General features: G+C 32.5%; 2 protein-coding genes across 2 annotated transcripts; both read left to right on the plus strand.

Moving 5' to 3' along the window:
• Nucleotides 1-4,662: 4,662 nt before the first annotated feature.
• On the plus strand, nt 4,663-7,284 carry LOC111000729. Its single transcript, XM_045629595.1, has 2 exons — nt 4,663-5,749; nt 6,014-7,284. The coding sequence occupies exons 1-2, from the start codon at nt 4,714-4,716 to the stop codon at nt 7,282-7,284; spliced, it is 2,307 nt and encodes a 768-aa protein (XP_045485551.1). The 5' UTR covers nt 4,663-4,713.
• A 157-nt stretch (nt 7,285-7,441) lies between these two features.
• On the plus strand, nt 7,442-9,423 carry LOC111000730. The gene has a single exon (XM_022270285.2). The coding sequence runs from the start codon at nt 7,450-7,452 to the stop codon at nt 9,421-9,423; it is 1,974 nt and encodes a 657-aa protein (XP_022125977.2). The 5' UTR covers nt 7,442-7,449.
• Nucleotides 9,424-12,602: the final 3,179 nt, after the last annotated feature.

Genomic DNA, 12,602 nt, shown 5'->3' on the forward strand with positions numbered 1-12,602 from the left:
AACTTTTTGTATGTTACTTGCAGCCCAATTCCCATTAGACTCTCGTAAGGGAGGAATATGTGTTGTAGGTTTTTTGATATTTCTTATCGCTTTCCAGATGGAGTAGTTGGTGGAACCATCAGATGTTAATTGGCTTAGGTATTTATTTATTGAGGTATCTTTATATATTTTTATCTCTCTCCTTAGTTGTTTAGTAAGATTATTCAGATGTTTTTTGTCTTCAGGACATCTTGTGGAATGCCACCTTTTTCTTTGAGCTCGTTTTGTCTGTATGAGATTTATAATCTCTTTTGGAAAGTAGTTGTTTTGTACCTTTTTCTTAAATTTAGGAGTATTGCTCCAAGCAGCTTGTTGGATGTTCTTTATAAATTTATTTACTTCAAATTCTAATTGTTCCTCAGTCTTTAAAGGTACTCTTAGGTCTATCATATTCTCAAGATAAATTTTGAAGCTGTCCCAGTCCGTATGCGGGTTTACGAGAGATGGATTCAGTTTTCGCTTTATAGGGTCTTCGCCAATTGTGAGTAAGATTGGTGAGTGATCTGAGTTCATATCATTGGCTTCCTCTATTTGGAGAACATTTGGTGATACTTCTCTAAATATGAAGAAATCTATAAGATCTGGTATTTTATTCTTGTCTGTTGGCCAGTAGGTAGGCTTTCCTGTCGAAATAGTATCACATCTCAAATCTTTCATAGCATTGAACAGTTCTTTTCCTTTAGTCGATATTAATCTTGATCCCCAGTAGGTATGTTTTGCATTGAAATCGCCTCCCAACACAAATCTATTTCCAAGACTTTCTAGTAGGCTTTTGTACTGATCATACTTAAGTGCATGTCTAGGTGGGCAGTAGATAGATGAAATTGTTAATGGACACTGTTTCATTGCTACGCTTACAGCCACAGCTTGAATATGCTCTTTTTCATATTTAAATGTCTCATGGTGTTTTAAACTGTCCTTTATTATAACTGTACTTCCCCCACTGGATTTATTACTGGGATGAAGGGCATGGTAGGCTTGATATCCTTTAAGTTGAATGTATGACTCCCTGGTAAAATGTGTTTCCGATACCAAGCAGATGTCAATGTTTTCATGTTTAAGAATAATATGAAGTTCTCTTTGGTGTTTTAATAACCCATTAGCATTCCATGCCATTATTTTTAAAGACATCATTGCTTCAGACGTTTAGAAGCTGCTATTATGGTGCCGCTTTCTAGTTTTTTAAGTCTTTCATCAAAAGATGTCAATAATGAAAGTATGGTGTTAATCTTTTCATCTATGCCTGTGTTAGCTTTCTCGTTTTGTTGTGTTGAGGATTTAGCCTTTGGTCCTTTAGTGACCTGAGCAAAAGAAACAGTCTTGGAAACTAGTTTTTCTGGTTTTACAGATTTGACCGGTTCTGTATTTGATTTTGATTTTAAGACGTTTCTCATTTTTTGCAGTTCTTTTGCAACTACACAGCCTCTATAGTTAGCTGGATGTGACTCACCACAGTGAACGCACTTCGGTTTCGCGTCTCGAGGCTTGTTACAGTCTACTGTGAGGTGCTTTGCAGTACATTTTACACACCTCGGCTCCTTGGAGCAGTATTTCTGTGTGTGCCCATAAGCCTGACACCTCTTGCATTGAGGAATCAATTTTGGTGATTTCAGTGGCTGTACATCAATTTTGCAGCCAAGTATCGATTTGATTTGATAAATGTTCTTTATGTTTTCCTCATGATGGAAAGAGAGAATGAACATGTTCAGCGGTTCCTTGTTTTTCCAGCTATATTTAACGGCTGCGTCTAAAATTTTAAATCCTTGGAGGATGAGGTCTTCAACTATCCTATCAGGCTTGCAAGAAGCATGCAGATTTTTTGCCATAACTCTTATTGGTCTGTTCTGCTTGTTTTCGTAAGAGAACCACGAGGCTTCTTCTTCTTTTAGATGTTTTGTGATACATCTATAGGTAGCTTCGCTATTGGTATTGATCTTCACCGATCCATTTCTGAGCATTTTTACTGTAAAGGAGTCTTTATTTAATTCTTTTTTCATTAAAGTGTCGTAAAATGATTGGTATTCAATCACATTTTCGACGATAATCGGGGGTGGAAGGGGTTCCTTTTTGGACTTTTGTTTGGCTACTTCACAACAAGTAACTTCTTTCATGGGGGAAGGGGAGGTGTTTAGTTTCCTTTTCTTTCTGCTTTTTTGTCGCAGCCATTCCGTTTCTTTAGCCAGTTCTTCTTCTTAGAGATTTCTTCTTCTTAGATTTAAGATCAAGAAGTGCAAAAATATATATTACAAAAAATAGTTATGAAGAAGAAAAAAAAACTAAACAGGAACAAAAAATAAACTAAACTGATACAGGATACATGAAAAACAAAAAGTAAAAAGTGCATATGAATCATGATAATTTAATTTAATATTAGTCATTAAATTGTAAGAGCGAGATAGCCTATTCACTACAGCATTAAAAGTAGTCGTATTTAATACCTATTCACATACATACTATACCATTTTAGCGTAAGCTTATGTCTTGTAGAAATCGCTTATACTTAGTCAATCCCACAGCACTCATTCCTAAACCATTTGTTTTGTTTTATTGATCATTACCTGTATTTTATAGCAGGATCCGAACCAAACCGATTTTCCTAGTTTAATACGAGGGGAAGCGTGTTATTTTTATTACGCGAAGGCGATGAGTGATGTGAAACAATCATTATTCGGTTGGTTAGATTGGATTTACCTTTTATGTATTTAACTTAGATATTTTTTTATGAGCAGTGTTGGCCTAGTGGTTTCAGCGTGCGACTCTCGTATCTGAGGTCGTAGGTTCGATCCCGGGCTGTGCACCAATGGACTTTCTTTATGTGTGCGCGTTTAACATTTGCTCGAACGGTGAAGGAAAACATCGTGAGGAAACCGACATGTCTTAGACCCAAAAAGTTGACGACGTGTGTCGCTGAGTCGTGAGGCACTGGAGGCTGATCACCTACTTTCCTATTATATTTAAAAATGATCATGAAACAGATCAAAAATCTGAGGCCAAGACCTCTATAGGTTGTAGCGCCACTGATTTTTTTTTTTCATTTTTTTATGAAATTTGAGATAAACGGGCAGGCTCACCTGATGTTTAGTGATACCGATGCCCTTAGACACTCACAATGGCAGAAGGTTCGCAAGTGCGTTGCCGACCTTTCAAGAACCATACGCTCATTTCTTGATCCCTAAATCGAAAACTGCTTTAAAAACCGCGAAAATCTTAGAACTTTTATATTATGTATATTAAAGAATTTTATTTAGGGTTAGTTAAGGAAGTATTGTTAAAGCGCCGGAGATAAGAAACAAGACTACATGGCATTTCTACCGCCTTCGAAGATGTCGATTATATGATCTGCTATAGATTAGCGGCTAAGATTCGTTGAAGGTTTCTTGTTCCTTTCTAAGGCCACTCTACCCCATGTTGTTCCCTAACCTGGGTAGAGTTTGTTTACTGTTTTCTTTATAATGTTGTTTTTTATTTATTTTTGGAGGGTTTCGGTCTAATTCAAAACCTCCTATAGAAATCAGTATTATAGGTAAGAACTACAAAAATAGATCTCAACTGTTTCGTTTTACAATAAATAATAACTAGCCTTTATTATTATCAAATTTTCCTTAGTTTTTAATGTACTGTTCTGCTGTACATTCAAGAAAATTTATAATAAACTAGCAGACTCGGCCAAGCGTTGCTGTGGCTAAGGTTGTTGATATTACGTAGTAGTAAACTATTCAAGGGAAACGATAGGAGAACTTATGTGAAACGTTGGTACTTTAAACACAGCGCCATCTGTTAGAATTATATCAAATAATAAACAAATAATTTGCAATAAAATAAAATTGCGACTATAATTAAAGTTCTAAGCTATTAAGTTGGACAGACTGCTCACGGTGTGCCAATTTAATTTAAAATCGCTTAAGTAGTTTAGGAGTCCATCGCGGACAAACAACGTGACAGGGATTTTTATATATATTAAGATAATATGCCATTTCAAAATATCAACAGAATTTATTTGATGGCGCCATTGGGTATAAACAAACATTTCATTGACATACAGCCAATTTCATTAAAAGCTCTTTTTTGCCAACATGTCTCTCAATTCAGCGAGTTTGTAAAGTTTAAGCTGCAAAGAATAATTATAAAATATGAGTTAGTTAATGTATAAAATTAAATTTGTAAAACTAGGTGTTTGAATAAGATATGCTTGCTGATAAACAACTTAAAATGTTTTTTTTTAATTTCGATCGAAAAATTGGTTACAAAATATTCTGTGACAAACGTGTAATACTGGCCAAATTCAAAATCTATTTCACAAACTTTCTGACAATACAAAATGACAATTTCTATAACATAATGTAAAATTTTTGAAACATGTGATTGTTTTCTGTTAAAAATTGGCGACATTATATTTCTTATCCTTTAGAAAAGCTATGGTTAAATTTAATATTGTAAATGTAAGTATTAGTATTTAAACTATTCCTAAAGTTAAAACTCCGCTTCGTATTCAATTTTTTTCGTGATGCGTATGAGATTTTCGTTTTATTAAATTAATTAAAATGTTCTGTTTTAAAATATATTATCTATTCGATAAGTAATTAGAGAGATATCAAAAAGAAGACGTTGAATAGTATTCAAACATTTTGAATTACAGAAGACAGATAGCTGATAGAGCATAAACATACATCAAACATGGGAAGAATAAAGGACAAGCCACAAATATTATTTAAAAACTCAAACAATACCTTCAATACATATTCTAAAACGTGCTCCGCTTTTTCTGAAGCAGTTACAAAGAGCATTATAATGCAGCTAAAGAACAAGATAAAAAAGGATAACTATTATGATTACGGAGGTACTATAAAGCGTGACTTGAGTGTCGAAACAGATATTTGTATTTTAAGAAGATATGTTAAAGAGAACAAAAGTAAAATTCAAAATAAACAGTCATCGTGTGCCAGATTTAAGTATTCTATAAATAATACAGATAAAGAAGTAATCGAAAAGACAAAAGCTCATAGCAGTGCATGTGGTGATAGTCAAGACAAAATTGACAATGCTCATCTTAAAGTAGATTTGACGACTTTAGTTGTTGATAATTTAAAAACCCTATTAAATGACTGGATAAGAAAGTACTTATTAGAAAACGACAAAACGAAACAAAAGATTGCGACTGTACTAGACTCTATATTGCATAAAGTTGAGCTAGAACATTCTTCATCAGGAACTTATACTGTAGATGTTGAAGTTATTAATGAGACCCAGACCACAAATTCTTTTACATCAAAGTGCAAAAAGGGGCAACTTAGTATAAAGTCTCATAGAAAATTATCATCTCAGACCGTACCATTAACGGGACAACGTGTGAAACTAATATCAACATTAAGCGTTCCCAAAATATTATCGAGCAATAATAAAAATAGGTATAACAAAGCTTACATCAACTACCATAAAAGTTCAGTTAATAAGTTGCTGTCTACTTCATCCAGCTACAATATTTTAGAAATAAAAACAGAATCACTAACAAAACGCTGCGCGACGTATGAAAATTTACGATGGGAAAAATACAGTGATCAGAAACAGTTTAGCTTTGTTCAGGAACCTACACCTACTGTTAGTTCTATTAAATTATTTATTAAAAACGAGGATAAAGACTTAAATAAAGAAACCAAACAAAAAGAAAATATCTCACAGCTTGATATTAAAGGAGTACAAAACGTAGTAGGAAGTAAAGAACATTTGGACATTTCATCTAGTGCCAAAATGAAATTTAAGGATCAATGCAAACAACATAATAATAAAATAATTAAAAGGCAAACACACCCTACATTCCATTCTAGCAAAGGAAAGAAAATATTTTCATATCAAAGCAAAAGAATGTCCCAAAACACCCGAAGGAATAAAGTACTTAAGCATATTAAAGATGTGTTCACTTATTTTGAAAAATGTGAATGTATTAATGATTTAAAATTTGATATTCATATTAATATAGTGACTGATAATAATAGTAATAAACCAAACAATTATTCCCCAGAAAATGCATATGACAGCAATAAAATAAAAAATCATACAAAATTAATATGCAACAATAACCCTGTAAATATACAAACTAAGACTATTCATTCTGGAATGAGATCTAGTGATATCTCAAGGTCTTCAAAATATGAGTCCAAAATAATTTCTCTTCTGGATGGTGCAATGAGTCACAATCGGTACTTATTAAGCCAAAAAGATACGGCAGTTCCTCCATGTAATAGAGATCAGCAGACAGGTACTTCTGCTACCGAAATTTTACAAGATATAAGTGAGATAAAAGACATTATTAAGAATCTAGTTAGTGTAGCTGAGCAAATGGCTAAACAACAAAACAATAACAAGTTAACAAGAAACACTGCGACAGAAATCATTACTCCCCATAGGTCCAATTCAAAGGTTTTGAAACATTCTGTTGCAATTCAATGTGTTACCACTGAAAGAAAGAATGTAGAAACGTCGGGCTTGAAATTTGAAAACGAATCGCCAAACAATGAGATGGAAGAATTTATCTTCAACCCTCGATTAACAAAAAAAAGTACTTCGTATAGAGTAATAGAAAGCGAATCTCTTCTTCAAATTCACGATTTGACATCTAAGCCTAAGAAAATAATTGAAAAGAGACCTGGCGATTTGTTGCGAAGTGAGTCTTTCCCTAAATCACAATCATTACTTGACGCGCCAGTTATAAACCATAACAGAAAATTATTAGCATTCTATTGTGACAAATGTATAAAATCAAAGCAATGCGTGTATAGTTCTTGTAATCATAATGTGCAATCGCAATATGCAAATATGTACTCAACCTGCGGATGTGAAAATCACTATGATAACTTTAGACAAGTAAAGGTAGAACATTGTCCGAATATAAATTATTCTGAGGTAGAAAGGAAACGTGTGCAATGTAGTGCTGGTAATTGTTGTGCAATGCCTGGAAAAACTTGTATCGATGTAGAAGCTGACGGAGAAAATTCAGATTCACTTACGGAAGTAGATGGAACAAGTGATAAAAAAATTATTGTTACGAAACGTAGTGTAGGTTTTAAGGAAGGCTGTTTTTACTGCTTTCTTTTATGGATTCCAATATTAATAATAATGTGGCTTTTTTATGTCTTTATATTAAAAGTATACCTTGAATCTAACGAAAGTACGACAACGTCTCCTCAAATATTGATCAGTAAAAATAATTCTTCCATGTATGCAATATCAATGTCTGATTTGGGGTTTTAATTTAAAAAAATATAAATCTTAAAAACATAATATGTTTTATTATTTTTAAAAATATATTAGCGTTAACTTATATTAAAAAAAACTAATTGTAAATTAGATATACTCGTGGTCCAGTTACCTGTAACTAAACTTTACTTTATTTATTACAGATATTAGATAAAAAAGATGAGTTCAAGTAATAAACAACACCGACCTAAATCGGCAAAATCACATCCTCCTAAATGTCATTCTACATATGTCGTAGCATTCTCTTTAAATGAAACCGAAGATACAATGAAAGCAATAAACGATGGCAAAATCCTTGACGTGACCCTGACTAATTCAACGGTGGTTTCAAGTGCTAGAGATCCAACAAATAATACTATAAGTAGCATAACTCCTATTTTAAATGAAATAATTGACAATATATCTGTTAAGAACGACGATGACAAAATAAAACCGTCTGTAACCGATTACGCTTTTGACAAAACCCTTGAAGATATTCACCAATCAAACGTTTTACTTAACAGTAACTTCGGTTTAGGGGATATTAGTTCATCGAATACAAGTACGGAAACAATTCGCAATGCTTCTAACTCAAGTAATTTAACGATTTGTAGTAATGTTGGGTCTTTACCGACTGAAAACTCAAACATAACTTTAAAACATCATCAAAAAGAGGACGATGACAGTTTATATTCTAATGTAATCATTCCTCTGACAAGTAAATGCAGCATTTTTTCAGCTAAAAATAACGAGCAGCTAGAAAAAGGGAACAAAACTGCAAAAAACAGCAGTATTTCTTATAATACAGATGAAAATTTAACAATAAACGTACCAAGTGGCATTCATATTCCGGTTTCCAAATCTTTTTTAAAACTAGACAACGTTGTTACACCATACAAGACTGATTGTATAAACGTTGCCTTAGTGCAAATGGAGAAGAGTCCTATAGTTACTCGCAGCAAAGAAAAAATTAATTGTACTGATAATTATAATGTTAGTGAGAATAAATCAAATTCTCTTATATTACCAAAAAATATTCCCAATCCAGCAACAGACTATAGTAAATCGTATCTGTCTGCAATGTATAATGAAAATGAAAATAGTGAAACGACACTTGTAGGGTCTGTATTTTCTGGCTTTTCAAGTAGTAATGATGAACGTTTACACAATATTGGATCAAGTATAAACAAAACTGATGATTCCATGTTGTCTTTGACATCACGCTCTCAATATTATTCGAGCACCGACGAAAAGCTGGAGGATTCGTCTGAAAAACCTAGTCCAATTTCCAATACCATACCTACGACCAGTGATGTAGGTTATGTAATAGACACAAATCATGTAATAATAGCAGATGACATGCGTAAGCTATATCCATTAAAAAGTAAAGGCGATGGTCAGCAGTTTATGGATAAATTTACAGAAAACTTAATCAAAAAGACCTTTGACATAAGTGAGAATTTTCAAAAGAACGTGAACGTCACTTTACCAAATGAGTCTACTATTATTCAAGAAATACTGACACAAAGAGAAAATGCACAAAAATTATCTTGCTCCGAAGAGTTGAGAAATTTTCAGCCATTTCCTGATATGTGGGACAAAATATCTGTTACACTTGATTTAGCTATAAAAAGATTAGAGGAATCATTGAGTGATAAGATACTAAATGAATTAAAAACGACTTTGCATAAAATAGAGCATTTTGCTAACCAAATTTCACTTCAGAAACCAAACGAATCTGGCGATGTTGATGCAATCGAGAAAGCCGAATCAAACAATGATGAAGGCATGCAATGTAATATTATACAAAGCTATGTGATAGACAATCTAATGATCAGACTGAGCGAAGAAGGACAATCAGAAAGAAGTACTAGAACTAAGATCCTAAAAGTAAAACACCCAAAAATCTTACCCGACACTTTTGAAGTACTTAAAGCGTATAGTAAGCCCGATTCTATACCAACTGGTGAAGGTGATTCCTTGAGGGTGTCGTCTGGAGATTCAGAAATATCTACGCAATCTCGAAGGCGGTTACTCTTTCACGGTCCTATGAGATTTTTCAGAGAAAATAGTGTTGTCCTTGGCAGTGTCCCAGCATTTTTTGTTTATATGTTGGTAATTTACGGTTTCGTTATGTTGGTTGTAAAAGTTTAATAATAAAAGGTTAATGCAAGTTCATATTTTGAATGTTTGTATAAAATTACTTGATTATACACCTTAGTAATTGCTTAGGCATGTAAGTACAGCTTACAATAATTGTTTGAGAAACACTTTTACGTTGTAACTATGTGATACTTCTCCTGGGAAATCGGTAGCGCGAGTAATACTAATTACCTTCTCACTACCGTATGATCATGTAATAAATAATAATTACCCAGTTACAGTTTACATTGCAATTTTGTTTTATTGATACATTTCTGTCATTCTTCAAGCAGCTGAAAGGCCCGTGAAATGTCATCATTATTAATAATTGTTGAAATAAAACCTATCTGAAATTGAGCTTTAAAATCCTTATTCAATATTTAAACCAAGGACGCACGAACATAGGGCGCCTTCTTTTACATTCATTACTCGGCTAACTCTAAGCTTGTTGTAGCCCACAGAAGAATAAATAATGTTGGATACGTACTCGCGTGTACCGTTTTGAAAACGGTATACACCGTAGATTCTAAGATAGAATTGCCTGAAAAAATCTTACTCTTAAATTTATCCATTTTATTGTATGCTATCAAGCTGAGAACTGTTTAAGCAAATTCAAACATTTTTCTAGCATAGTCACAATGGGTGTCCAACGTATGGTATAACAAAAGTAATAATAATTATAGTACATTTGGATTTACTTAACTGTGATTTTAAATATAACTTCTAATTTAAGGAAAATCTGTCCGGGTATTAAACGATGAAAGTAACCCGGTTTGCTATACATTTAATATTCACATTAAAAACGTATGCATTTAAAAGTGTTATTAATACGGAAATGTGGAAGTTTATTATTCATTAGTTCTTTAAAATGGAAAATGCGGAATATTGCTCTGAAAGCTTTTAGTTTTCAGGAAAGAAAACTCAGGTATTAATAAACATTATGAGTAATTGTCGAGTACGCCTCATAACAAAATTATATTTTATTTCTAGTGAGCCTTTGATAGCGACCCACGTGTGACAGATGACAAAGCTGATCATAAGCATCTCATTTACTTATTTTATTATTATATAATTTCATGTATATATATGAAAGTATATAAGATTGCTTGCTTTCGATAACTTCCTAAAATTTTCAGATCTTTATATATAGTTATATTTACACAGACAACATAATACTCTCTTCTGAGGCAAGGTATTGCTTTAACAAATCAATTATTTTGCAATGTAATATGTTTTTAAATTTTAAGTAAAATGCTCTTCTTTCTCTTTTAATCACAGAGAGAGAAAGAAGACATAATAGTATTAAGGAAAATACGGGAAAACATTGTTAGAGTATTTATGACTACAGATGAAAGTTTATAAAGGAAAATTATTCAATTAATACCTAGGAAACACTGAAGATGATTAGAAAATGAAAAAAGGCTTAATGTAGAAATATGTTTTTCGAAGTAAGATTTTCACCTGTGACGATGTCAAATACAGCATTTGTGTCACCGCCGTTGAACTTATCTAATATTTGGCGACACCAGTCCATGCGAACGAGTTTCTGGTCGTCAGTTAAAGTATGGGAAATCCATCAGGTACAAAGCTTCCTGACGCCTAAATGTTGAACTCACCTCATACCAATGCCTAGTCTTGCCGTATCTACTCATAGGCCACTTTTATCTTCCTCCAACATATTGTGTCGCACAGCACTGATGTTATCTTCAGTAGTCGATGTTAAAGGATCCTTCACGCGGATCATCATTGAGATTGCTTTCAGATTTTCTTTCTTTCTTGGAGATTGCGTCCACACTTAAACTCGTTAAACCAATTGTAAATAGTGGTACGAGCTGGGGCTTCATTAAAAAAATATACATCGCAACCTATAGCTTTGCTGTTCAGTAAGCACACAACATAATAAAGTTATGTTCATTGTTACGTGTAACAAGAGTATTAGATTTGCCGCTAATTCATAGAAACAAATGACACATGAATGAAATATACTACAATAGGTTACCAAAGAATTCTAAAATTTAAATTAAAAAGAAGTTTTTATTAACATTTTTTTTAACTGGCCAGTTTTAAATATTTTCAGCTATTGCCATAAAATAAATAAAAAAAACATTTTTAGTGTTACCAGCGTAAATGCGTACCTACATACGAGTATATTGCATACCCTAAAGGAAGTATTCTACAACAATATAAAACAATTCAAATTTGAGTAAAGCCACAAAAACTTTTCTTATTTATTGACTCCCTAATTTAAAAACTCCGAAGCAATTAAAAGTTTATACCGGGTTTTCCGAGTTTGTTATTAGGTAACTTATTCTTAGTGCAATATGATATTTTAGCTGACTAAACAAAAGTGTGAAATTTTTATGTTCCTAACAAGGCTTCTAAGTTAATTGGGGCTTGAAAACAATTATAATATATATAACTGTGAACTAATATAAAATATTTAGAATTAATATAATTTGCGTAACAGTCCGATTTATTTTATTTGTATTAATCCCTAACCCTTCTTTATAGGCGAGAAGAATGTGTTCCTTGTTAAACTTTTTGTGCAAGTACCTGACTATTCATTTTGACATTCATTAGTCAGATATCGACTCTGGCAACTCTGAGATACGCGCGTTAAACCACGCTTTTTATTATTTGTTAATTTATCATTATTTTTTAATAAATTAACAGTAACATTGATTCAGATTTAATTTAATTTGGTTTAAAATATTATTTTTAATTATAAGCAGAGAGATCAGCTATTGTTGGCTTTCTTGATTTGGAAATAGGTCACAAAATTTGGTGGTTCTTCGTTATTGTCTATTTGTATTTAAGATCGGCTGAGCCAAAACAGATTGACTGAGATTAATGTTGCTTACTTCCGAAAATAGAACTGGGCCAAGCTCTTGACTACATTATACAAATAAAGGCGAAATTAGCTTTTGAAAAATTATTCTTTTATTTATTAGAATTAGGAAAAGGTTAAGGGTATATATATTTACTATTAACATAGTACAGAAGTAGTACAGCTCAGCTATTCTGAATGAATTGATTTATTGACTTTCAAGTTTTAGTATTCTTGAACTTTTGTCATAAATTTATATATAATAAAAAAACTATTGCCTGTACAGATATGTACATATATCTACATTTTCCAACTTACCGTAACTTTTTTTATCATTCTCTTAATGAGGTTTAAGTTTCTATTT

The sequence above is a fragment of the Pieris rapae genome, chromosome 9, assembly GCF_905147795.1.
Source record: "Pieris rapae chromosome 9, ilPieRapa1.1, whole genome shotgun sequence".
NCBI classification, from domain to species: domain Eukaryota; kingdom Metazoa; phylum Arthropoda; class Insecta; order Lepidoptera; family Pieridae; genus Pieris; species Pieris rapae.